The 26985-nt window shown below is 48.5% G+C and overlaps 1 protein-coding gene across 2 annotated transcripts in view; it reads right to left on the bottom strand.

Moving 5' to 3' along the window:
• Nucleotides 1-26985, bottom strand: part of TANGO6 (transport and golgi organization 6 homolog) — an 89556-nt gene that overhangs the window by 49541 nt on the left and 13030 nt on the right. For both annotated transcript variants that reach the window (XM_077831257.1, XM_077831258.1), the window contains exons 7-12: nt 23688-23770; nt 14435-14547; nt 12581-12757; nt 9998-10124; nt 8467-8658; nt 5492-5626 (exon numbers count right to left, since the gene is read on the bottom strand). In XM_077831257.1, coding sequence (XP_077687383.1) covers nt 5492-5626; nt 8467-8658; nt 9998-10124; nt 12581-12757; nt 14435-14547; nt 23688-23770 — 827 coding nt within the window. The remainder of the gene's footprint in view (nt 1-5491; nt 5627-8466; nt 8659-9997; nt 10125-12580; nt 12758-14434; nt 14548-23687; nt 23771-26985) is intronic.

Here is a 26985-nt window from a genome sequence, read left to right as displayed (position 1 = left end):
CTGTAAAGCCTCACTGGCTCCTTCTCCTGCGCATCCCCTACCAACACCTGCCACAGTCTGCTTGCAGTGCAGTTCAGCCACACGGCACTAGCTCTGCTGAGCGGGGGGCACTCCTCCCAAGAGGCATTTACTCAGGCCTCACGTTCACTGCAGCACAGACAAAAAGGAGCATGAAATGTGCAGGTGCAGTTGTATGAGCAGTCACTTGACGAGCGGCACACACAGATCACATGTAAAAGTGTGCACAGGTAATTAATGACCATCACAACACTCTGCAAGGCCCCGAATTCAGCCCATGCGTCTGAGGACGGAGAGAGACGAGGGCTAGTTTCATGAGTGCAGATGGCGATTGGCAGCATGCTCCAGGTGTAGGGTGAATGCAAGTGATCTCCTGCACTTGTGCTAAGAGGGTATTTGTTCGTGGTTTGAGTTAATCTTTGGTTATTTTTTTTCTTGCCTAGAGGCGAGGAGCAGCTGCTGGTTCAACCTTTATGTGACTATTTTATGACAAAGGTGCCCAGATCCCAGGATTAGGAGCCTTTTGTGTATGTTGTAAATCGAAACAAGTGATTGCCTCGCCCTCAGTATCTGCTAGGAGTCATATGCAGGGAACCAATGTGCCTGATCATTTGACAGTTCTCGAAAGCACAGCAAGTGCGTCACCTGCCCCTGAAGCCTATTCCAGAGATGAACATGAACTAGGACACAAAGCACTTTTCACAGACTGTAGATTCCCAGAGCATAAGGCCAAAAGGCACCACTGTGATCATCTCACCTGACCTCCTGTATAACACAGAGCATGGCTTCCCTGCACTAATCCCTGTTTGAACTAAAGTGTATCATTTAGAAAAAGATCCGATCTTGATTTAAAATCTGCTTCCCAGTGGATAGCTTTTTACTTGTTAAATGACACTGACAGGGTGAAAGTGCTGGGTTATTAGGAAATACACATGAGAATTATAACATGTCTCCACTTTGGACCAATTGCCTTTGTAGTAGCCAACACCTCAACAGATCCATTGAATGGAACTCAGCAAAGGGTGAAGATGCTACTTTAGGGAGAAAATTGCTCTGTGCGTGACAAAATAAACCAAGTGGCAATTTCCTGGATTTATCACACAGCACCGTAAAGCCTAAAAGAAACTCGGAAGGGAGAAGACTTTGGAGGGCAGGAGCAGGGGGGAGGCAGCTAAAGTCTTATATCAATCCCAAAGGATTGCAGCACATCTCCAAGGACGGGGCCAATCCCCTGTCTCCACCACCAGAGCCAATCCCAGTGCTGCCTCTAGTCTGTCCAGGAGATGTCTGCTTGGCCTTAAAACTTTACTATCAGGTCAGGAATCCTCAAGAGGCTCAAGAAACCGATCACTCCTCAGGAGAGGAAACGTGCCCTTCCAAGACGTGTGATTGCACACCCTAATCAACAAGCTAGCAGGAAACAGACCATCTCCAGATCTCCCAAAGAGCCTCTTGCAGCAGAGCCCATGTGCTCGGAATGCCTGTTTGGCAACAGTAAGCTTCGAGCTTTAGGACTGACCGGATGAATCAGGCTCCACAGCCCGCTTTGGAGATGGGAAAATAAATATTATCCACTTTCTTCTGGCTGGGAAACTGAGCTCCTGTGCAGTCAGGTCTCGCCCACACCACGCAACAAGAGAACACAGAAATCCAAACTCCCAGTCCCGCCGCTGAAATCACAAGACCTCAACGCCTTCTGAATAAGGCTCCATTGTCAATGCCTGGTATTTTAGCATCTCATATGCTGGGGAGACTCGGGGAGCAGGGCTCTCGCACCTACTTTGGTTTTCACTCTCTGCTGCACCAATGACGTCCTTTCCCATTTGACAAATATTTTCTCTCGAGGTTGCAGCGATTAAGGTGCATTTTTCATTTACTTCCTTGTTTAATGAGCAGCACTGATTGACCCGCCTAGCTCTGGCAAAGTGCCAGCAGGGGGAGCACAAGAGCTACAACCTCAGAAAGGATGTGCAGGGCAGGGGCAGGGAGGCATGAGAGAACCACAGGCTTCAGCAACACAAGGGTAGATTACAAAGCTGTCCTCTGCACGCTCCTCCCAGGCCCTGTTTTACACTGGGGAATGCACTGTGCCCAAGCTACTCAAGAGTGCCACTGGGTAGAAGTTCCCTCTGAAGCTGTAGCAATGTGTCATGGATCTGCAAGAGGCACTGCAGGGTTTTGCTAGCAGCATGTATCAGGACGTGGAAGAGGATGGAAAGAAGTTCTTGCACTGCATTTCAAAAATCAGAGAGACCAGGTGAGTCAGGTAATATATTTTACTAGACCAACTTTTGTTGGTGAGAGACAAGCATACAAGCTTATACAGAGCTTGAAAGCTTGCCCCCCTCACCAACAGAAGTTGGTCTAATAAAAGATATTACCTTACCCACACTGTCTCTCTAAAATCATGGGACCGACACAGTTTCAAAATTCAATCATTAGATCTGGGAAAGCAAAGACTTGAGTAGTGAAGCTAATGGTTTGCCAGTGGTTTCAGGAGATTTTTTTTGCACAATTGTGCAAAACACTTAATTGAAAACCAAGATAGATATCCTCTGTGATGGCCATTTGAGACAATACACTTAGCCCTGCAGGGATACAAAATTTGCAAAAATGGTCTGTGAATGCAGATATTCACAGATATAAAGCGGATATCTGTAGATTTGCAGGGCTCTAAATGTTAACCTAAATGTCTGCTGTCAACCACCATCTGCCCTGGGAAACCTCTCTCGTTCAATTGACTTGGACACATTAAGTTCCTTCCATTAATAATGGCTAACGAGCTGATATGAGCTAGTGAGAATCAGGTCTGGCTTAGGGGCCCATGTACAAGTGTGGAGCCCTGCTCCGCTACCTCATCCACCGTGGGTCAGGGGCACAGACCTACAGTGCACATTCTCTGGGTCTGAGGAGGTGTTGCTCTGCCAGAGAGAAGAGGGTAAGGGGCAGTTGATCAATGAGAAGACCCCAAAAGGAAAGCAGAAGTCTAGGTGAGAAAGCAAAACAAAGGGCAGAGTCAGCTTCTGCTCTGAATTTACACCGTGTTTGGCTGTTTTAGCTCATAGCTAGTAGAAGGGACAATGGCCCTCAGTGCTTTAGGCTCCCCTGCAACCAGAAGGGAAAGAAATCAACCGTGGCACATACCCACCTTATGCGAGTGGAACTCTCCCAGGCAGTGGTTCAGAGGAAGGTAAAACCCTGCCAGGCCTTGGACAAAATTCCTTCCCAGCCTCACATTTAGCTGTCAGTTTAACCCCATGCGTGCAGTCAAAAAGTCAATAGTAACACCCAGTCCTACTTCTTCTTCATGTACGCATAACATGCCTCAGGTGGCACGTGACCAGGATTCATCACCAAATTTAGTCCGCTGGTTGGATCATTAGCTTCCCCCATCTGGGCTGGGCACTGATGGGGAGTGTGACGGGAACACTGATCCATGCCCCCACCCCAGTCCCACTGACAACCTAAAATGCTGGGATTTGGCAGAGTGGAGACTTGACTTTCTGTCTTCCTCTTTTCAGAGTAACAGCCGTGTTAGTCTGTATTCGCAAAAAGAAAAGGAGTACTTGTGGCACCTTAGAGACTAACCAATTTATTTGAGCATAAGCTTTCGTGAGCTACAGCTCACTTCATCGGATGCATACTGTGGAAAGTGTAGAAGATCTTATTATATACACACAAAGCATGAAAAAATACCTCCTCCCACCCCACTCTCCTGCTGGTAATAGCTTATCTAAAGTGATCGCTCCCCTTACAATGTGTATGATAACCAAGTTGGGCCATTTCCAACACAAATCCTCTTGTGCACATGTATCATGATACAGTCATTAACCACATGATCACAGGCTACTGCTGAACATGCATAGCATCAGACAAGATTCCGCTGCTTTACACAAGTGACACCATGCACCACTTTTTCACACTTACACTAACTTCACTGCCAAGGCTGTCCAGAATGTTTTCACTGAAAGCGTCTCCTCTCCCATTAGTTATTCTAGTAACTTGGTGAGCAAATAGAGACAACAAATTCCCTTTTCCATCAGCAGGTCAGCCTTCCTTTGGTATAATTCGGGAATGAAGCAGTTGACCAGAAAGTGAATTTAGCTGCAAACTTAGGTGCTCAGCAAATGTTCACTATTATTCCCATGCCTGCTTAATAGGTGGGAGGATGTCCTATAAGTTTCATTTATTGTGTACTTTTCATGTAAGTGACTTTCAGGGACTGACAGGCATATACAGAGTAATGCACTTATAAGATGCTACACGTGAGCATCTCAGACTAAAAACATGAATATTTAAGGAATACAATGCAATCATGTAGAGGCTCAGATCACGCACACCTGCTGGTAGAGTCAGGGTTCTGCATGAAACTAATTGGCACTTCATGACTTGTGAGCACCCAGCCGCACAGAGTTTTTTGTATGCCATTTCCTAGATTTATTTACTTTAGAGAAAAAACACACCTCAGGAGAAGGTTGATTCTCCAGGACTTGGAAACTGCTGGCATGCAAAGTACATGTAAACTCCATAATCTGGAACTAAGTGGCAAAATATCACCAGAACAACCTGTCCCCTGGACCCTAGGAGTCCAAAGACAGGGCCCTATTCTCCCTTATGCTTTAAGAGTTGTGTAGCTAGGGAAAACATTTTCTGCCTTCCCCAGAAGCAGAGCTCCTAAGGTGCGTCCCAGAGGGGCTCCCTTCTGTGCACCTTACAAGGCGCATGCAGGATCACTATCCTCTTCGTACTTTAGCAGATTTACAGAACTAAGCTAAAGGAGAAGTGTAGTAGTTTGACTAAAAATGCACCCAGGCCATGCTCCTTCACTGGGTCTGTTCACAGATTTAGGGTTTGGTGGCTTTTTTGTTAGAAACACACCACATTGTAGAGACCTTGGTTAAATGAACAAACTGAAGGACGAAGAGGCTGAGAAATGAAGTAGGATCCAAACAGTGCAAAGACCTGCGTGATGGCATGACAATGCTTCCAAAACAGGTACAAGTGTAACCTCTTTAGCAACAGGTAGACAGCTCAATTGTGACTCATCTGGTCCCTTTGTTACAACACAGCTACATCCTTTGCCACATTACACTCTAGGCCACTCCAGTTGATGCAATAGCATGAATCAATTTCTTGGCATCACTCTCAGACAAAAATTAGCAGATGTGGGGGAGAGAAAAGGGACGGGAGCATTGTAGCATCCAAACCACAGCCTAAGAGTCATCCTGGTGAAGGGAAACCATGTCTGCACCAAGGGGCAAGGCACAGGAGTGGGAAGAGTCTCTATTTTCAAAATTTCAAAATAATCTGATCTAAACTAACCATCCAGTTTCAGAAATTCTAGTTTTTCCTCTCAGCCCAAGCACAGGCTGCCATGCATGTTCCAGAGTAGCCTGCATTGCTGGTCAGGGGCTCCAGAGGCCCTTTCATGCATTCAGATCACAAGCGCACACCCCATTGTGTCCTGGCTTACCTGCACTGCCCCTCCTAGCATGGCAGCCACTAGTCCCATGGACATGCTCAAAGTCTGCGCTTCCACAGTGCCCTCTGAACCCTGGGCAAGACTTGCACATGCCCGCTGCAATGTAACTGCCACAAATTCCACCACCTGCCAAAGGAAGGGAGTTTAGGGAACAGAAGAAAAGGAAAGATCACATCATTCCAGTTAGAGACACAATAATCCTTCAGCCCCTAAGCCAAGCTCTCTCATCACACCCATGGGACTGCACCCCTACGGGCTGGCCCGCCGTCTGGAAGACTGGCTGCAGTTCACTGCACGCTACAGGAGCCGTGGTCCTCTACCAGGGGCGCCAGAGAAAGACGTATTTACGTGGAAGCGGAACTTCCGATTCTTTGTTTGGCACTCACGCAGTGCTCAGTGTTGTACCATAAACAAAAACAGACCGTTCCTGCCCCAAAGAGCTCACAGTGCCGGACAGGCTGGGAGATCCAGGGGAAAAGGAGACAGTGCAGCTTTGCTTAATTTATTTATAAACTCATTTGGTGGGCACCAGGAAGCCATAGGCGTTTGAGAGATACTTTGAGCAAATTAGAAGTGTTTCTGAAGATGTGAATTCCCAGCAGCTGCTCATATATTATGAGCTTGGCCTGTCTAATTTTCTTTGCTATGAAAAGCACCTCAGCAACATTATGCCTCGATGTTCTGGCCATTTTAATTTTAACAAGGAGACCTGGCTGTCAGCACCAGGAATGCAAGGCTGCAGCCAAACCAACAGGCCTTCCCCCTCCCTCCAGTCCTTTAAATTTGAGAAAGAAAACTGATATTTCTGAAACTTGATACTTAAAATACAACACTCACATCCCCCGCCTGAGTCATACATCGCAGGTTTTAGCCCAAAGCCTAGCTAGAAACTCCTTAAAAAGCGCACACTGACAGACTGGGCTATAAACAGCAACAGTGGCTTGGCTTCTGTCAAGGCTTTCTGAGTCCTTTATTCCAAGGGAAGCAGCATTTTTCTTTGCTTCTTTGCTGCAGCCCTTCACAGTCCCTGGATGACTATAATGCAGCTCATTGCATTCATTAGCAGGCCTCTCCGAGGGCAGGAGCCCTGCAAGGTTTCCAGGGATCAGTATGTTAGCAGCCCCCCAGGAACTACCCCTTTCTGACCTTAGCTGAGCACACTGCCAGTCTCTGCAGGTGACTATGGGTTTGTGCAGAACAAAAGGGTAGGAAGTGGGCAAGGACCGAGGAGGTGCTGGGAAACAAAGGGCATTGGACTCATCAGCTGATCACTGTTGGGAGGGATGACAGAGGAGGATTAAGGGTTCAAATACATTAGGAAAAGGCTAGGGCTTGAAATATTAACTAGGTAAATACAGAATGGGTAGGAGTTACACAGTGCAAAATATTAAGAAAGGACCAGGTTTAAAATATCCTGTAAGGAACAAATAGAAAGCTCAGTAAAACAAGGTTAGATTAACACCAGCACAAATCGAAGTCATGCTGGCTAGCTACGGGGTCAAATGGCAAAGCAGGCATTCAGCATGGATCAAATATGGTCATTGAAACAATCCTCCTCTCTCCCCTTTCCTGTAGGCTGTCTTTGACTGTAAGCGCTCTGCAGCATGGACTGTGCCCTTCTCCACAATCAGCACAGTGCTTGGCATCGTTTGAAGTATTCAGTGCATAAAGAATAATTGGTCTTTTCCAGAAACACACTGTAGGGTTTCCAGCCCCCAACAATTATTCCTTCTCTAGGCACATTTCATCTGTTCAAAGCACTCCCCAATTATGCAGAGTAAGACAAGGCCAGGGGATTAGACCTCACATGCTCCATGCCGAGTCTGCAGTCAAGAATAGGGTCAGACATTTTCCCCCATGGTTCACAACTCTCTGCAAGAAGGTTTAAAAACACACACACATTTCTTGCCCGACTGGTTTTGGCCTTCTCCATTTTGCAGCCCAAAGGTTTGATCTTCTCTTAGCTTCCTGCATTTCTAATGAGGCTTGACATTAACATGGCTCTTCTGCTCACTCCTTTGTTTGTCCACAAGCAGCACTGATGCAGCACAGCTCTGTGAAGAGGCTCATTTAACTGTTGGTGCAGAGCCAGCACGGAGCACCCGAGCGTTGGTTTGTGTTGGGCATGGAAGACTACTGGCTATTCCTATGTCATGCAGGGCTTTCAATTCAGAGTAATGTTCTTTGGGGTAGCTCCCATTTTGGGCCCCAAGGCAATAGGGCAGAGGGTATCTGGTCACCACATTTCCACCAGTTGGGGGCTCCTTCCACCCACTTGCAGCAGCTCAGGCCACCTCTGCAGCTTGGGTAACATGGGAGCATCTGAATTCTCCCAGCGTTATTCAAACTGCGAACAGAAGGCCAGCTGGCTCTGGGAACGAGGGGCTGGGGGACAACATTGGCACTCTTATTAGCCCAGAAGAAGGTGCTGTTGGAAATGGTGCAGGAGCACCAAGTACGGCAAGGCCCCCGAGACCAGTGGTTCTCAGCCTGGGGTCCGCGGACGATGGCCAAAATGTCCGAAGGGGCCCACACCTCCAGTCCCAATTTTTTAGGGGTCCACAAACGAAAAAAAGGTTGAGAACCTCTGCTCTCGATACTCAGCCCCCGCCTCTTCCGCCAGGGTGCCCACCCGTGCACGGTGGAGCAGTGCTGGCTGGGGGAAGCTCAGAGCTACTGCGGCCTCCTTTTCCCAAGCAGAAATCTTTGAGGTTTCAGGCGGAGATTCTCCCCTGCAGTCACAGAAGGAAACGCCCCTCCTCACTGCACCCTCACCTCAGTGCGTGAGATTCAGTCAACGGAAGGCAGCAGCCACGTCTGACTTCACGTCACACTTGCAGAAGGGGTTCAGCCAAGACATATACAGGACCCACCTCAGGGTCGTTCTGTGAGCCTCAGGTTGGATGGCATTGGCCATATGCAGTGCTGCTGCCAGTGCCATGCCAATGGGCTCTGCCATGACCTACCTGTACAATGTCTGTGAACACGGTGTCTGAGACGCGCTCACACAGCATGGCCACCAGCTGCAAAACAAGCAGCTGCTTCTTCTGCCCCACGAGATGCTGACTGCGATATTGCTCCAGCTCCACCAGACTCTCACAGGAGAGGGGATCGTCATCCAAGCCGGCCTCATCGTTTGCAGCCATGTGAGTCAGCTCCTGCCAGGGAGGGGAGTGCACGGCCGTCAGAAAGAAAGCTAAATACAGGAAACTGGTTTGAGGGCACACAGCTGGGGGCACCCAGCGGGCAACCCGCCAGCAGCTAACATCCAAGAACAAGGTCAGATTTGAACAGCAGGGCAGTATCACAGAGCAGTCCGTTCTACTAAAGTAGCTGCTCGGCCTCAACCCTGTGCTGCCATCCTCACCTTAGCCCAGAATCTTCACTCCAGGTGCAAGAAGGCAGGGTTGTTCTGCACTGAGGCCTTGGGGGTTCTTCTCCAGCCATTTTCCCAAAGCCCAAGCTTTCCAAAAGGATCTCATGCTAGTTCTGTTATCCAGGCCCGGGATCTCCCACCCCTCTCCTCATACTGCCACCACCGGCCCCAAATGCTGCAGGTGACCTCCTCACACGTATCAGGTGCAGGAACACTAAAAGCTTCCCTCTAAGGACAGTCACTTTAGGGCTGTAAATCTGCCAGGGCCTTGCTTGCCCATTTGCTTTGGCACTGGCCTCAGATACACCAGAGACCCTTTGACCTCTAGGTAAACTAGATTTTAACTGTATATTTCCTGATTTATAAAATGAACAGGAATATCGGCTGAACACATTGAGAAGGGCTTTGTGGTGGCGGGCTGTGGTGCCCAGGCACCCCGCTTGCTTAGCACAGAAGTGCACCTATGCTGCCCGTGCCCCTTCCCAGCCATACACAGGATGAGCTCTTCTGGTGGCCATTGAAAGAAGCCCAGCAAAGGAGCGCAGCACTCTGTGCACAGCAGAAGGGCCATAACACCATGGCACCAACCCCAAAGGGGGCGAGCAGGACACGGATTATACACTCTGACTGGCAGCAAAGGAGAGCAAAGCATGGCCCAGGCCTAGCAAACACTGAGGAGGGACCATGGCAGTGATTAGTCTGGATACGAAGCTGCAGGAAAAAAAGGAAACGCGGGGCGGGGAGCTGGGGAAGTGCCTTTCCTTCTCGAAAGCCAAGGAAGTGGCAGTCTGCAAAGGTAGGGATTATTCACAGCTTAAAACCCACCATTAAACTTCAGACATGTTCCCGTTGTCAGAACAAGGGTTAACGCTTTCACACAGACTGAGGACTCCATGCGCCCCCTCAGGGCTTGGCGCTGGAACTGTCGGGAGATACAGCTACCCTATACCTGTAGCGGCTCTTTACCCACCACTCCCAGGAGATTTAAGTGGAACTTCCCCCTTCTCCCAGTACCCTCCCCACATGCAGCATGGGAAAGTTAACCCTCTGGAAATGCAAGGCACTTCCTGTATCCTTGCACCCAGCAGAGGCCAGGCTGCTAACAGACTGTAGCTTCTTACCTTTAAGCAGCAAATGAAGAAGTCTCCAGCTAAGCCGCTCTTCTGGCAGTGAGTCAACAGGGCCACCAACTGCTCCATCTGCCACTGCTCCGAGGAGACCTTCTGGTAGAGTTCCTCCTCCTCATCGCTGAAATGCAGCCAACGTTTCACCCGACAGGAACCCACCCAGAGTCTCTTTGGCACTGGTTTTTGAACTACCCCTGGAAAGAGCATTTCCCTGGCACATTTCATCCCCAAGTGCTGTAGGTATTTCCAGAACACTTCCAAGGGTCTTCCTTTCATCTCCCCATTAAGATGCAGCAGCCAGCACACAGCAGCGCTACACCCCAGTTTGTGACAGGAAGCAGAGAACACCGTATCCAACAGAAACGGCAGGGAAACTTTTACAGAGACAATGTTATCTGAAGATGGAATTTGGCCTGGGCACCAGGACTACGGTCCCTATTCATGCAAAAACCATACAGGGCTCTAATGGTCAATGGTGGCCCCTGCTGCCTAGCCCATTCTTGGTGCTGCTTAAGCTAGTCAGGGGTCAGAAATCTGGTTTTAAGACTCAAATGAGCATGAAAATCACTCCCAACCCCAGTGGGAGAGACCACAGGCGGCTGAAGGTGTGCCAGCAACAGGATGGTCTGTTTGCCTTCTCTTTGGTCAACAGCATTATATGACCTCTCTTCCAGAAGAATCTCTAATCTGATGCTGTATGCCAGAGCCTTGTCCATGTTCCTGTGAGGGAGAGTGCTGGGGTGTGAACCCATGTTCCAGATCCAGCAGGTAACTCCAGCAAGCTAAGCTCTCCTACCGACATCAGGAAGAGTTCTCAGTTGTATTTAGTATCTACCTCAGTATAAGATCCACTCCTTCCCATCCTGAATTGGCACCCTTGCTATCTCATCCAGGTTTATAATGTGGTTTCAAGCTGTAATGAGCCAAGCCTTTGGTGAGGAGTGCTTTCCATGCAACAGAATCAACGTGAAGTCCCAAAAGCCCAAGGGACTTCTGGCTTATCTGTCCAGCTTTATGTCTCAGTATTTCCTATGCCCTCCCAGCCCACCTGTCACTCCAGGTCAGGGAAAGCTGGGGCAGCGTTTACACTGTTTCATCACTTCCAGGTTACAGCAACACCCTGTGCTGCACTCCCTGAAAGGGGACGGACGGACAGACGGTGGCTGATGAAATATCATTCAGTCTGGGGATGAAGTTGAAATGGCGGAGCATTCAGTTCACTAATTAACCTATATTCATTGCAGGGATGACCAGGGTGGAATCTATGCACACAAAATATTTAGCACATACATAACTCCTCTGTGAAGAGCTGGATGAGCATTAATTAATGAATGCAGCAGCCCTACACTTGTTTTCCCAGCATAAATGAGGGAAATAGATACACCGAGGGGAAGCGAGGCTGTGTCAACATGCAGAGTTGCACTAGTTTAACTTAAGCAGTGATTTTAAATTGATTTAGTTAAACCAGTGCAAACCCCTGTGTGACACTTATTTTAATTCTAATTAGGTTCATTCAAGTTGAAGGCACAGGTTTAAACTATACTGGAATAAGAACAGCCACGTGGGGTTCTGCACCAGTTTAACTAAACGGATGCAAGTCTGTGTGCAGACAACTCCAAACTTGACCACCCAGCAGGCCAGTGACAAAGCAGGAGTTCCTGGCTCAGCCCTGGCGTTTTCCACCAGGTAATGCTGGCTCATCGATACATGCCCCAAGCAAAAACTATTTCTTTTAAAACTGAGTGTACTGCTGGTGACGGGCTCTGTCCGGACAGTGCTGGAGCCTGCAGTCTTCCATTTACCCTCAGAGCAAACAGACCACGGGCAATGGCCGTGTAACGTCAGGCACCAACGTGCCTGACCCCATCCTGGAGGGACCATCTCCAGGAGCACCGGGGGTGTTCGGTCACTATGGCTCATTCAGTCAGTCTACAGAGGCTGTTAACAAGGGGGTCAATTAATACCATGCTGATGGTGACAGATGTCCACTCCATGCATTTCACACATGCAACCAATCAGCCATTAGCCGTGATTACGTCAGACACTACCAGTCTGGTCAGAATTTGAACCAGTGGTTCAGGAGTGAAAGACCATTTCCTATTCTCAGTCCCCTGAGCCATCCAGCCTCAAGACAAAGGGTTCCCAAGAAGAAATTAATAATGTTAATAAAAGCCAAACATGAATTTTATTACTGGTTTTGTAGGTGTATCAGGGCTAAAAGTCTGCTCCAGCTTCACACCTCATTGCTCCAGCAATGTTTGGCTCCATTTGCCTGTAAAGTTCAGGCCATCCGTGAAGTTTCACCTGCTAGAGTTTGGCACTCAGCCCAAGCCAACTGTCTATCCCTGTCTAGTGGTGACAATCCACAGGGACTACAGCATCCCCCACCACATCTTGAAACCCTCCCCCGTGCCCCGCTTTCATATTCTGCACACGTTGTGGAACTTTGCATGGGCACCCCTTACTGGCTGAGCCATAAAACAGCCCAAGGTGTTGAATGATGACAGTTGTTCACCCACACCCACAGGCAGTGGGTGTAAGGCTGCTAACACAGGGTGTCATAATGTAGACTCTTACCTGATGGTCTCTTTGACAGTGATCATGGCACCACCTCCACCAGCTACTTGAAACTGGCACAGCGGATGGAGAAACTGCATGGTTCTACCCAGTCCTGCAAATCCTTCCAGCATGGAGAGCGCCACCTCTCTCTCTGACTTCTCCAAGACCCATAATAAAATCTCCTGGCATGGTGAGCTGTCAAGAAAGAGAGGCCATGACAGAGTCCATTTTCTACCATTGGCATGTTGCCTTGTAACAGACACATGGGGCAATGTAACAATGATGTTTTGTGAGCTCCAATACACAACAAACACCATCAGAGTGAGCTGGTGGCACCTGGAAGATGGCAGGTGACCACAGACACACCTTGGAAGGTTCCCTATGTGCAGTCTCACAGATACAGTAAATCCCAGGGAGGTGACAGTTATTTATGTGAGCTTATAAGGCAGCTGCAATGATTCATTGGGCCTGAAAACTGCCTGCAGTCACACTCCATGCACAGAGCTGTTTCTGCGCCAAGGCATCGGAGGAGGAGGAAATTGGGAAGAGAGTGAAGTGAAGTGAGCTGTAGCTCACGAAAGCTTATGCTCAAAATAAATTGGTTAGTCTCTAAGGGCCATAAGTCCTCCTTTTCTTTTTGCGAATACAGACTAACACGGCTACTACGCTGAAACCTGTCATATAGCCTACAAACTCAGTAACAATTGGATGAGCTCCAGCAGCTGTTTCATGAAGGTGCCAAATTCTGGAAGATTGACCAGTGCTGGGCAGCTGCAGTTCAGTTACCCTTGCTGAACTCTTAGAAAGATACAGCACCCTGGTAGCCCCACTCTCCCTGCAGCTGGTTTAGTTTGTTGTTTTCATTCTTTTAAGGAGGTTCCCCTGAACCTCTGAAATTATTAATGTTGTCTTTCTGATGGCAAAGGCTGTGTCTCCACAGAGCTTTTCGTCAAAGCCCTTGGGCCTCTACTGATATTCGGAATGGTGGAAGGGCTTTGAGTAAACCTCCTGGTAACATCGTTATCAAACTGTTGTCCAACCCTTCTCAAAGCAGGCTGGGAGGAAAGTGGCAAAAACACCCACAGCTGGTCTGCACTCGTGTGCCACACGACTGGTGCTACTCCAGGGGTGGGAGAACTGAACGAAGGGCTCAGTGTAAACAAAGGTTCAATGGCCAGGAGAGGAGCAGGTCCTGTGCACCTCTGGGAAAAAGGGAATCAGCTCAAACGGGAAAGAAATGACCTTTACTCCAAACAGCCAGTGGAGCACAAGGACATTCAGGTCCATATACTGGAATTTATTTAAAGTTTTCCCCCGTCCCTAAATTCCACCTGCACACAAAACACCCTTCCCCGCCCCCTGCCAAGCCCCTCGCCTCACAAGCACACAGGGCTTTCTGCTGTCCCTGGGCAACCACGATCCCTCCTTCCTAGTCAGTTTCACATAGGCCAGACAGTGAACTAATTATACCCCCAGTAATGGGGGATTCCCAGCACCCTGTAGGTAGACTTGTCACCACCTCAAAGTACTAGTTTCCAACCTACCAGGAACCAAGTCGAGCACTATATCTTCCCACACCAAGTTGGGGGGTGGTTCTGGTCTGCTGTGTGAGTCTGACATTCATAGTCAGGGCCGAGTTGGAATCTAAACTCCTTGGGGCTGCAAGCTTTGTCTTCAGCTATGTCCACACAGTGCCAAACGTAGCTCTGGTGCTCGGCACAGGAGTGTCTTCTGGACACTTCCATCTCTACCCAGCACAAGGCACAGATTTCGCTGTCTTACAGCTGGGCACCAAGCGGGGAGGATTCCCCCACCCCAGGATACAAAGCTTTACCACTTCACCTAGCAGAAGGGTTTTGCCACATGCCTTACCGTAAGTGTGACACGTTCTGCTTGGTGAAACAATAGAGAGAGAAAATCACTCCCAGAGCTGGCTGCAAGGATTCCAGCAACACGTCAGAGGGCTCATTCCCAACCACATACACCTACGGAGACAAAGGTCAAATGTCTGCCTGGAGTGCAGAGGAAGGGAAGGGTGAAAGTCACATGCATGCCTGGTAGGGACTGACTTCTGAATGTACACTGTGCAGGTTACTGCTCCCAGCCCTTCCAATTCTGAGTCCATATCCCTTGATCACACCAGACTCCTGTTTGCTAATAAGCACTGAAAGCAGCCTTCATCAGCACTATCTTCTCCAGAGTCATCTAGGAACTGCCAGAGCTAGCTACAGTAGGGCTTCATGCTATTCGTATATTACAGCCAGTTACTCAGGATGGCTATCACTCAGGGGTAGGGGATTAAAACTACAGACTGCAGTATTTGAAGAGACAAGTCTTTATAAACATACTGCATCCAGAGCCAAATTCCCATGGTCAAACAGATCAGTCCCTCGAAAGCGAAGGCTGGAAGGCAGCTGGGCTGCTATGTGCGGAGTGAGATATCCAAGGAGAAGGCAGAGGGCCCCCAACTCAGGCTGCTGACAGGCAGCACTTAGAGGAGACTTCAGAGTGACACTTTCTCCTCCCTCCCTTTATTTCCAAAAGGCACCTACCCAGAGCTCTGTACCCGGATACATTTCAAAAACCATCATAACCGCCCTCAGCAACTTCTCCCCACCTCCAGACCAGTTACCAGCCACACAAATCACCCCATATCTCCCTTCCCTGCCCAAAAGGCCAGGGAGAGAGATCCTGAAAAATCTTACACTTTACAGGTTTGTTTTGAACTGTTTCTCTAAAAACCCTCATAGGATGGCTACAGTTATATCAACAACTCTACAGACACCCAGTGCAGAAGGCTATAAGAAATAAAAAGCTGATTAGTTACACAGTTACAATTTCAGAGTGTGTGCATTTTTTAAGGTAAATTTCCAATTAACAGGTATGTGGGTTTGTTAAAAATGTTTTTACTGGGAGGGTGCCAGGAAGAGGCAAACAAAATATCGACCCTGTTAGCAAGATGTTTGAATGATCTTCAACTCAGCAGCTGGGACACTGTGCTGCTTGGAGGACACTGTTCCTTTAAACAAGATTATTCCTTCCAGCTCCAGATTCCCCTTTCAGCTGGAGGGCAAGCAGCAGTTCTTAGGGTTTGATCTAATCTCAGGGCTCACTTCCAAGCGTTGCTATTGCCTGTCAAATGCAACATGCCAGCCCAGAGTGAGAAAGCAGTTTAGGTGAGGAAGGAGATTCTTTTGATAATATTTTGGCCTATTGTTTTGATGCAGAGAGTTTTGCCCATGCTAATGCCTGTGGAGCCGTGCTTCCTAACCAGCATCTTTGGTATACAAAGGAGCATTTCCCACTCTAGCATCAAATGATACTTGCTAGGCAAAAAACCTGCACACTTGCAAGCAGAAGTCTCCATTGTTAATCTCTCTGCTGTCAGGACTAAAGCACACTGCCATTAATGAGGGACCCACCCTCTAGGAGGTTAGTGGATCCCTCATCCCCTGCAGCTAGAATGAAGCTTTAGATGGGAGTCTAAAGTGATTCACTTTCATGTTCTTGGAACTACTTCCTCTGCAGATCTTTTTTTAATAGATTTTAAGGCCAGAAGGCAGGGCTGGATTTAGGGGCAGGCAACCCAGGTGACAGCTTGGGGGGTGCTGTTTTTGTCATTAGTGGCAAAAGGGAAAATAGAACATTTAAAGTAAAACGTTTCAGGTATTCCATATGTGGCTTCATTGTGGAGGCATTTTCATAATGAACACCAGCCACAGAGCAGCCCCCTGACTGGTCTCTGCCTGCCAGCTAGTTATAACAGATCATTACTACCCAAAACACTACAACAATCACAGCGTTTAAAACAGGGGTAGGCAAACTTTTTGGCCCGAGGGCCACATCTGGGAATAGACATTGTATGGCAGTCCATGAATGCTCACAAAATTGGGGTTGAGGTGCAGGAGGGGGTGATGGCTCTGGTTGGGGGTGCAGGCTCTGGAGTGGGGCCAGAAATGAGTTCAGGGTGTGGGACAGGGCTCCTGGGTGGGGCTGGGGATGAGGGGTTTGGGGTGCAGGAGGGTGCTCTGGGCTGGGATTGAGGGGTTCAGAGGGTGGGAGGGGGATCATGGCTGGGGCAGGAGGTTGGGGCACAGGGAGAGGCTCAGGGGTGCAGGCTCCGGGAGGCACTTTCCGCAAGCGGCTCAAGAAAGCGGCGGCATGTCCCCTCTCCGGCTCCTATGTGGAGGCGCGGCCAGGAGGCTCTGCACGCTGCCCCATCCACAGGTGCCACCCTCGCAGCTCCAATTGGCCGTGGTTCTCGGCCAATGGGAGCTGCGGGGGCAGCGTGCAGAGCTGAGCCCCCTGGCTGCCCCTATGTATAGGAGCCAGGGGCCACGCTGCCACTTCCGAGAGCCACCTGGAGCAGCCCGCAACCCTGCTCCCCGGCTGGAGAGCAGGGCAAGCCCCAGACCCCGCTCCGCAGCGGGAGCTCAAGGGCCGGATTAAAATGGCTGGCGGGCCAGATCCGGCCTGTAGTTTGCCCACCCCTGGTTTAAAAGCTCAGACTGCCAAGGCTTCTGCCGAAGATCCAATCATTAGCTTCTTGCCGTTAAACTCCACTGCTCCAGATGCTGCCCTTCTAGCCCAGAGCTTGGGGCTCACAGCAGAGAGCAAGTTCCCCTGTCAGGACATGTGGCTAAGCCTCAGAGCTGGCTCCCTGCAGATGAGTAACAGTCTGAGACTGGTTTGAATCTTGTTTTCTGCTAGACCCAAAGAGGACACTTGCTGTTGTGGTCACAGCAGAGGATCAAGCTCCAACCTGGGCGGAGCCACTAGGGCATTTCTGTTCCACACCTTCCTACACCAAGCAGGGTGGCTAAAGGACGCCCGTGGGGCTCTACAATGCAGCCTGCTGCCTCTCCCACCGATTACAGGTCTCAGCATGCAACGCTCCATCTCGATCCAAGCACTGCTCTGCATACCTAGACTTTCCGGGCTGTAATTCAGGGGTCTGGCAACATGGCCATTTGCTCCTTTTACCCTCTCTACAACATTTCATTGGGCAGAAGTGACGTGTGGGAAGAGGGGATGAGGACAGTAAGATACCTGCCCAAGCCTCTCTCACCACATCAGATTTCTGGACATAGTTCGGAGCAAATGGATGCAGTACCTTTAACAACCTAAAAGAACAACACAAGGGAAGGTTAGTTCCTCTCCACAGCCATAGCCCTGGGACCTGCATTCCAGACCACCACACCCAAAGTCACCACTGCTCCAAAGAGCCCATCTGAGTCCCTCGGATAGCATTCACCACACTGGCACTTCAGCTAAGAGGCAATCGATTTCATTGAGATGGAGCAGTTTTCTCGCAGCAGCTTCAAGAACAATCAATCATTGTTGGGGGGAGCGCCACATAAAACGCTGAGTCTGCACTATCCTCCCTGCCTGCCGAGATTTCTGCAGTAACATTAAAGACAGTCAGTTATTGGCACAAGCTGACAGTGACAGGCCCATTAGGGTAGTAAGCTCATGTTTCCATCAATTTTCCTGTCCTCTTGAGTTTGCCTGATCACCTCATCTGGTATAACCTGAACAAGAGCACCCCCTGTGCTTTGGAGCAGGAAAACCATCGTGTTTCAGTGAGCTTTGGTAGCACTTGGCCCAATCACCATAAATCTTGTCCAGCTCATTCTCCTCCTCTTGATCTACACCATGCAAGAGCAGGTCTTGAAAGCACACTAGCAAATTACACTGCTTGGTAATGATGCTGAAAAATGGGTGGTGGCTGCTGACCAGATTACTTGTCTGCAGTGCTGAAATTACACAACACAGAGGAATCCACATGTTGCAGAGTAAGATGAGGGTCCCTGCCATTACGCCAAAGCTGAATTTAAATTTAGAATTAAGCTATTACTTTTTCCTTTGCACGTGGTACAGCATCTACTTACACTGAGAATGTTATAGATTTCTCCAAGGGAATCCAATGGGATCAGGAATCTGGAAAGCACTATACTACTGACCTCCCCTGATTCTCCGACTTCTGTTGTCAGGAGAAAACATACTGACAGTAGCAGAGGTAAAGAGAACTTTGTTTCTTTCTCACTATTCCTTCAGTGTTTTGAGAGGGACTACCCCAGATGAAAGGAATGCATCACGAAAGAGAGGAATTACACCCATACTTGCTTCCTGCCAAGCATTGGGTAAGCACTGATGGTAAAAGCTAGGTTTTGTGGGAATTAAGACAGGTTAGCCCTCTTCCGGGAAGGTTAAAACTGGAAAACCCCTGACAAATTCCAGCTTGACAAAGACACAATGTAAATGGAGATTGCTCCCAGCAGCTAGAATGAAGCTTTAGATGGAGTCTAAAGTGATTCACTTCCATGTTCTCGGAACTACTTCCTCTGCAGATCTTTATTCATAGATTTTAAGGCCAGAAGGCAGGGCTGGATTTAGGGGCAGGCAACACAGGTGACAGCTTGGGGGCTGCTGTTTTTGTTGTTAGTGGCAAAAGAGAAAATAGAACGTTTGAAGTAAAATGTTTCAGGTATTCCGTATGTGGCTTCATTTTTCACTAACCTCCTAGAACGTTCTAGATCTTTATAGAATCTTGTGGAACCTTCCAGACTTTCTGAGAACTATATTTTGCTCGAACCTCCTAGAATGTTGTCAGCCATGTCCTCATGTGTATATAAGGGGCAGGGCGTCGCCATTCAGTGAGATATGAGAACGAACTGAAGTGAATTGACAGCCCAGCTGCGATATTGTGATCCTTGTTTTAGTGTGTAATTGTGAAAGTGTATGTGTGTTTTAAGACTTGACAAGTGTAAGTAGCAACTAATAAAGGACATTTAATGAGACGCCAGAGATATCGATCGAACCCCTATCTACGTTCTTTCTTTTGCCATGCTTAACACGTAATGTTTGATGACTTTCTAAGACTGCTGAACACAGGCTTTTGCTCTCCCTAGTACTGTCTGTTTTCCCCCGTAGAAAATAAAAGATGCCCCCGAAGAAGCCTTCAGGAGCTCAGTATAGGAAGCAAAAAACTCAATTGCAATATAGTTTGCAGCAAGAAGGAAATCTGATAGGAAAATATCTGAAACAGAACAACACAGGGTTAACATTCTAAGGTGGTCACCTGCTACAACACAATTTAATACTGGTCCACCCAATGTTGGGGCACCGTTCAATCTCTTGATGCGAGTACATTTCCATTACTCTGAAAATTAAAAAGTTTCTCTAAGCTTAGAGGAAACAATTTTTTTTTTATTTGCTTATATATGGCATGAATAAATACAGCTTTACAGATCCTAGCATGCAAATTATCTTATAATGAGAGGGATAAATCATGCATGCAAATAGTGCAAAGTCGAGAATTGGGCTACAAATGCAATAAAAAAATAAGGTATTCGAAAGTTTAAGAAATGGAGGGGAGGCACCAAAAACACTCCTCACCTGGGGCACCATTTGGTCTAGGGCCAGCCCTCCCAGAAGGGACCATTGTGATCATCTAGTTGGACCTCCTGCAGAGCACAGGCATAGAGCCTTACTCAGCGAGCTCTGCATCAAGTCTATGAATTCTGGATGAACTAGAGCATCACTTCTAAAAAGAGACATCCAATCTAGATATAAAAATTCCCAGCAATGGTGAAACTACCATGTCCCTAGATCAGTTCCAATAGTTAATTACCCTCACTGTAAAATATTGACACTTTTTGAACTACTCAAGTTTAGTTCCAGGGAAAGGTATCAGATAACAGCCCTGGAGACTGAAGTTTCCTGTTTATCCAGGAAGAGGAGTGACAGAAACAGCTCAAGTTTCCCCACGTTTCACTCCACCCATATGCCTCAGTCCTGATTTGGATGGCAAACAACAGTGAGGAAGGAATTGTCCCCATAGAATGTCTGGTACCACTATTAAGGCTGCCCACACGATCACTGACAGGTGTCAGTTGTGATGTGGACAGCTGCACAGTAAAAACTGGACAGAGAAATTCATTCCACACAGGTCTCCAAACAGCTGCCAGAGGGCAGTGCACTGGTCACTTCCACCCTATGAGAGATCCTACCAAGCAGCCTGCAGCTGCAAGAATACAGGAAAGCACCTCAGTGCCTTAGTCCTTTTCGGGACAGCTGGTGTACAGAACTCTACATGGCATATGTACTGTGTTTGTTTGTCAATGAGAACTTGAGCGTGACCTTGGGTAGGGGACTCAAATCTGAGTTGAAGGGTTTAAGTATTGGATACATCCTTTGAAAGTGAGATTTAGGATAATCCTAAAATTAGTTAGCTATGCTAACTTCGGCATGCCCACCTAACTGAGCCAGCTTCCCCCAGCTCATCCCCATTGGCTCAAGCGAAAGGCTGAGCAGACAATGACTGCAGTTTCCAGAAGCAGTTGATGCTCTAGCCTTCTTTTGCTTTTTCCAGCCTACTCTACCTGGGGCACTTAGACACACATCCCTGGCCAATAAGTCACTCCATGAATTCTTCATCCAAGCCATTTCCTGACTTTGTACACCCTAGTGTAACACTGGGCAGCCAAAAAGAACAGTGTATCCTTTGTGGCTGAGTGGTGACATTTCTTTTCCTCCCAACTCCTAACAGGCTTTATTTCTGTTTTGTAACTGTGTTCAGCCTGACAACAGCCTTACAGTAAGTATAACAATAAATATTTCTGTTCTGTATCTGGGTAAAACAGATGATGTAGTCATATCATATGGTGATGTGAACAATCTTTCCATTCCGCCAGTATCCCAGGAGGATGTTAAACAGCAGCTACTAAAGTTAGACATTTTTAAATCAGCAGGCCTAGATAACTTGCATCCGAGAGTTTTACAAGAGCTGATTCAGGAGCTTTCTGAACCATTGATGTTGATTTTCAATAAGTCTTGGAGCACTGTGGAAGTTCCAGAAGACTAGAAGAAAGCTAATATTGTGCCAATATTTAAAAAGGGTAAACAGGATGACCTGACTTATTTCAGACATGGCCTGACATAGATCCCAGGCAAAATAATACTGCAGCTGATCCAGGACTTGATTAATAAAGAATTAAAGGAGGGTAATACAATTCATACCACTCAACATGAGTCTATGGAAAACAGATCCTATCTGATTGATTGATATAAATTGATACTAAATTGATATATATATATTTTTGATGAGATTACAAGTTTGGTTGATAAAGGTAACAGTGTTGATGTAGCATATTTAGACTCCTGTGAGGCATTTGACTTGGTACAGCACTACATTCTGATAAACTATAATATAAAATTAACATGGCACACGTTAAACGGCTTAAAAGCTGGCTGCTAGGAATGCAGAATGGCTAGCTATCCTGTGTAAAGATTTAGATTCTACAATCAGCTCCAAATCACACAGAGACAGCGTACCCAAAGCAGGGGTGTAAGATCAGAATAGTAACTCTTTGCCTCATTGCCTGCTGCAAGACTGTCTCCAGAAAGAATAAAGCCTATTTTACCTCAAGTGTGCCTCCAGAGAGACTCTGGCTTCTGGGGAAGGAGCCAAACAGCAAGTTCTCCTATGCTGAATTAGCTCTGTGACCCTTTCCAGTAACACTTCTGGGTGTCGGTGCTTGAAAGGATCCAGAGGTGTCTCTGGGTCACGTCAGAAAAGTAGCAGTCTCCCCACAGTTGTACTTGATACAGGGTGATTCTATGGATTTGTCTACATGAACATGAGTTCGCAGCAAGCTAAGGTGCAAATCTACCCCACTGTAGCCTGCTATGGTACACCCACATCTTGACTACTGCGTGCAGATGTGGTCGCCCCGTCTCAAAAAAGATCTGTTGGAATTGGAAAAGGTTCAGAAAAGGGCAACAAAAATTATTAGAAGTATGGAACGGCTGCTATATGAGGAGAGATTAATAAGACTGGGACTTTTCAGCTTGGAAAAGAGATGACTATGGGGGAATATGATAGAGGTCTATAAAATCATGACTGGTGTGGAGACAATAAATAAGGAAGTGTTGTTTACTCCTTCTCCTATCACATGAACTAGGGGTCACCAAATGAAATTAATAGACAGCCAGATTGAAAACAAACAAATGGAAGTATTTTTTCACACAACGCACAGTCAACCTGTGGAACTCCTAGTAAGAGGATGTTGTGAAGGCCAAGACTATAACAGTGTTCAAAAAGAACTAGATAACTTCATGGAGGATAGGTCCATTAATGGCTATTAGCCAGGATGGACAGGGATGATGTCCCTTGCCTCTGTTTGCCAGAAGCTGGGAATGGGCAACAGGATGGATCACTTGATGATTACCTGTTCTGTTCATTCCCTCTGGGGCACTTGGCATTGGCCACTGTCGGACGACAGGATACTGGGATAGATGGACCTTTGGTCTGACTCAGTATGGCCATTCTTATGGACTAACTGTCCACATAGACCTTGCTGAAGCACATAAGCAGTTCGATGATGCACTTTGATCTAGTCCCATTTCAAAGAGGATTGATCAAAGCACATTAACAAACTGTTAATGTGTGTCAGCAGGATCCACACAGACAGCCTGCTGGAGGCTATGGAGGGGTGGATGCACACCCCAGCTTGCAACAGACTAATTGTTTACATAGACAAACCAGGAGTGCTGGAACCTTGGTAGAAGTGGTGGGGCCACGAGGCCCTGCCCCCTAGCCAGGCCAGAGCTGGAACCAGCTGGGCAGTACTAAGAGCCACCCAGGGAACCCAGGCTGCTGTGGGGAGACTTGGACCCTCCATCTGCCCTGGGTGGGGAACCAGGGGGCTCACCTCAGCCCACCCCACCGAGAAGAGGCTGGTGCCGCTGGCAAGGGCTGCGCTTCATGGTGGGGAAGCTGATCACCTTATCTTCCCCACCCAAAGTGCAGCCCCTGCTGGCAGCACTCTGTGCCTGCCCAAGGCTTGCAGCTTGGGTGGGGTAACGCAGCCCCCCGTCCCTTTAAACTATGCCCACATTAAAAAGTGGGCAGGCATGGCTCCCCTGGCTCTGGCGCTGCTGACTCTGCCTTATTTCAGCATTGAGGCTGCATTGGAGATTTTGTTCTCTTTTATAGTTTAGAATATTCATCTTAAGTGGCTCAGCAGGTCCCAGACTTGAAGACTGACTTCGGACGTACAGTTTTCTCTTCAATCCTTAGGCAACAGCTACACATACTAGAGATTCAGATGAGATACTGTACCTTGAACACATCTTCCACGCAGCGGCTGAGCTCTGCCTCTTTCACCAGCACAGTCCCTGCTGGTAAGTCTTCCATTGCCATCTCTGAAAAAAACACAGAGCATGAGCATCCAGACTCTGCTGCCATCTGCACCTTCAAAGAGTAGCCTCTGGGAGCAGGAGAGTGACACCGTCCTGGCACATGGCTACAGCACCCAAAGCAGTTTAGTAGAGCAACACTGGACCCATATGCAAATAGGTTATAGGATAATAGATGGAGGGAAGTGAAGAGTTAAGGGTGAAATCAGCAGCCCCCAAGTCTACTCTACAAAGTTAGGCTGACATAAGCCACCGTGCGTTGATCTAGTTGCACGTGTCTACACTTAAATTGGTCTCCAATTCATGTAAGTGCTCCATTACGCTGACATAGTACCACCACCTCCCCGAGGGGCATTGAGCCATGGAGGAAGTATTGAGGTTGATTCAGCATGAGTGTAAGCGCTGCGCTGCCTATGTTGACCCTAACAGTCCTCCAGCAGCTGTCCCACAATGCCCAACACTGACCTCTCTGGTCTCAGTTGTGAACTCCACTGCCCGGGGTCATGCAGACTGGAAGCACGCCAGCGCCAGCCCCACCCCCCCTCCTTAAAGCCCTGCAAATTCTTGAAATGCCTTTTCCTGATTGCCCGGAATGGTGAGCACGCCTAGCAGCTCTCCATTATTGCATGCAACTGCCCAGCTGACCACGAAGGCTACATGCCCTACACACAGAATCACAGAACTGGAAGGGACTTGAGAGGTCATCTAGTCCAGTCCCCTGCACTCATGGCAGGACTAAGTATTATCTAGACCATCCCTGGGATTCCACAGCCACCCTAGGCAATTTATTCCAGTGCTTAATCATTCTGACAGGAAGTTTTTCCTAATGTTCAACCTAAACCTCCCTTGCTGCAATTTAAGTCCATTCCTTCTTGTCCTATCCTCGGAGGTTAAGGAGGATAACTTTTCTCCCTCCTCCTTGTAACAACCTTTCTCGTACTTGAAAAATGTTATGCCCCCTCTCAGTCTTCTCTTCTCCAGACTAAACAAACCCAATTTTTTCAATCTTCCCTTATACATCACGTTTTCTAGACCTTTAATCATTTTTGTTACTCTTCTCTGGACTTTCTCCAATTTGTCCACATCTTTCCTGAAATGTGGCGCCCAGAACTGGACACAATACTCCAGTTGAGGCCTACTCAGTGCGGAGTAGAGCGGGAGAATTACTTCTCGTGTCTTGCTTACATGCTCCAGCCTGGAGTAGACAGGAGATATTGGATCCCCTGGGCCAGTGGGGAGAGGAGGCTGTGTAGGTACTGCTATGGACCAGCCATAGAGATATCAACATCTACGAGCAGATTGCACGGGGATGCAGGAGAAGGGACCAGCAGCAGCGACACATGAAAGCGAAGGCACTGTAGAAGGCATACCAGAAGACCAGGGAGGCCAACAGTAGACCCGGTGTCAAGCTACAGACCTGCCGTTTTACAAAGAGCCGCATGCCATACTTGGTGGAGACACCACCAGCACCCCTCACACCACCATGGATGTTTCCAAGGAGCCAAGCCACAGGCCTCTAGCCTGAAAAGTGAGGAGGAGGAGGGGGAGGAGGAAGGGGAGGAGCTGGGGACATGCAACCAGGGGATTCAGCTATGCTGCAAGTCAGGGCCTGTTTGAGACTGCACCACAGCGTAGCCAGGGCAAGGGGGGGGAGGATGTGTGGGTAAGGACGTACTGTAAATTTATTTCCCATTACAGTGATGGCAATGTTACAAGAGACATTGATTGGAAAAACCACAGCAATTTTGTGCACTCCACCAACATTAATTGGAAGCGAGAACACCTGATAGTCAGGAATAACTTGGGTGTTGTGTAAGCATACAAAATAGCTGCAGCTGCAGTTTTGCTGATAAGGATAAAAAGTAAAAATTAGAAGAACCATGAGAATGGGTTGAAGTGTGGATAGCTGACGTTAGATCTAGGACAGTGGTCACCAACCCCGTCGATCACAATCGACAGGTCGATCCTGGGGACTCTCCCAATCAATCGCTATCTCTGGTGGTGTAGCAGGGCTGCCGCAGCCCCACACTACTCCCAAAAGTGGCCAGAGTGCCCCAGCGGCCCTGGGTGGGTGGGGGAGCACAAGGGTCTCCGCGCACTGCTCTTGCCAGCAAGCACCACCCCCACAGCTCCCATTGGCCGGGAATGGGAAACTGTGGCCAATGGGAGCTTTGGGGGAGGTGCTTGCAGAGAGGGACAGCGTGCAGAACCACATCCCCCTACCCCCAAGGGGCCACAGAGGTGCATTGGCCTCTTCCGGGAGCAGCGTGGAGCCAGGGCAGGCAGGGAGCCTGCCTTAGCCTCGCTGTGCCACCAACCAGGAGCTGCCCACGGAAAGTGCCGCCTAGCGGGAGGCCACACTCCAACCCCCAGCCCTGAGCCCCCTCCCGGAGCCAACACCCCAAACCCCCTTCTGTACCCCAATCCCCAGCCCTGAGCTCCCTCCCAGAGCCAGCACCCCATACCTCCTCCTGCACCCTGAACCCCCTCCTGCACTCCAAGCCTCCGCCCCATCCCAGAGCCCCTCCTGCACCCAAAAACCCTCCCAGAGCTTGCACCACTCACCCCCTCCTGCACCCCAACCCCCTACCCCAGGCTCAGCCCAGAGCCTCCTTCCACACTGCTAACCTCTTGGCCCCAACTCAGAGCCCGCACACCCTCCCAAACCCCTTCCCCAGACCAGTGAAAGTGAGTGAGGGTGGGAGAGAGTGAGCGATGGGGGGGGGGGTGGAGTGAGTGGGGCTTTGGGGAAGGAGTGGGGCAGATCCTGGGTTGCCCTTAAATTCAAAAAGTGGTCTTGGGCATGAAAAGTTTGGAGACCATTGATGTAGGTGTTCCTGATTAGGAGTTTTTGCTCATGTTATGGCTAGGAGCTGCTTGCTGATGACAGGAAAATTGTTCATTTGCAAGGGTTACTATGAGTTATGTGCTTTGTTTTGAGCAACTTATAAAAACATAAGTCAGAATATGTAAATTGGAGAAGTTTTTCTACTTGCTCAGAGACTGACATCCCACGCCCCAGCAGCTAGGAGGAAGGGTGGCCACCAGAAACCTGCCACTGACCGCTCGACACCACCTCAGACTTTGGAAGTAGCAGGAGCCCTGCCACTTGAGTAATTTAACAGTGTGGCAGAGATTGAACAAAGCACTGAAGAACATAATGTAGCACCTTTGCTGGGTGAGCAAATGGAGCAGGTGACTTAGCACAGGAAGGTATCACC

This window comes from Eretmochelys imbricata, chromosome 12 (assembly GCF_965152235.1).
Source record: "Eretmochelys imbricata isolate rEreImb1 chromosome 12, rEreImb1.hap1, whole genome shotgun sequence".
NCBI classification, from domain to species: Eukaryota; Metazoa; Chordata; order Testudines; family Cheloniidae; genus Eretmochelys; species Eretmochelys imbricata.
The sequence above is the reverse complement of the archived record's forward strand: the minus strand, read 5'-3'. Positions and strand labels throughout refer to the sequence as shown.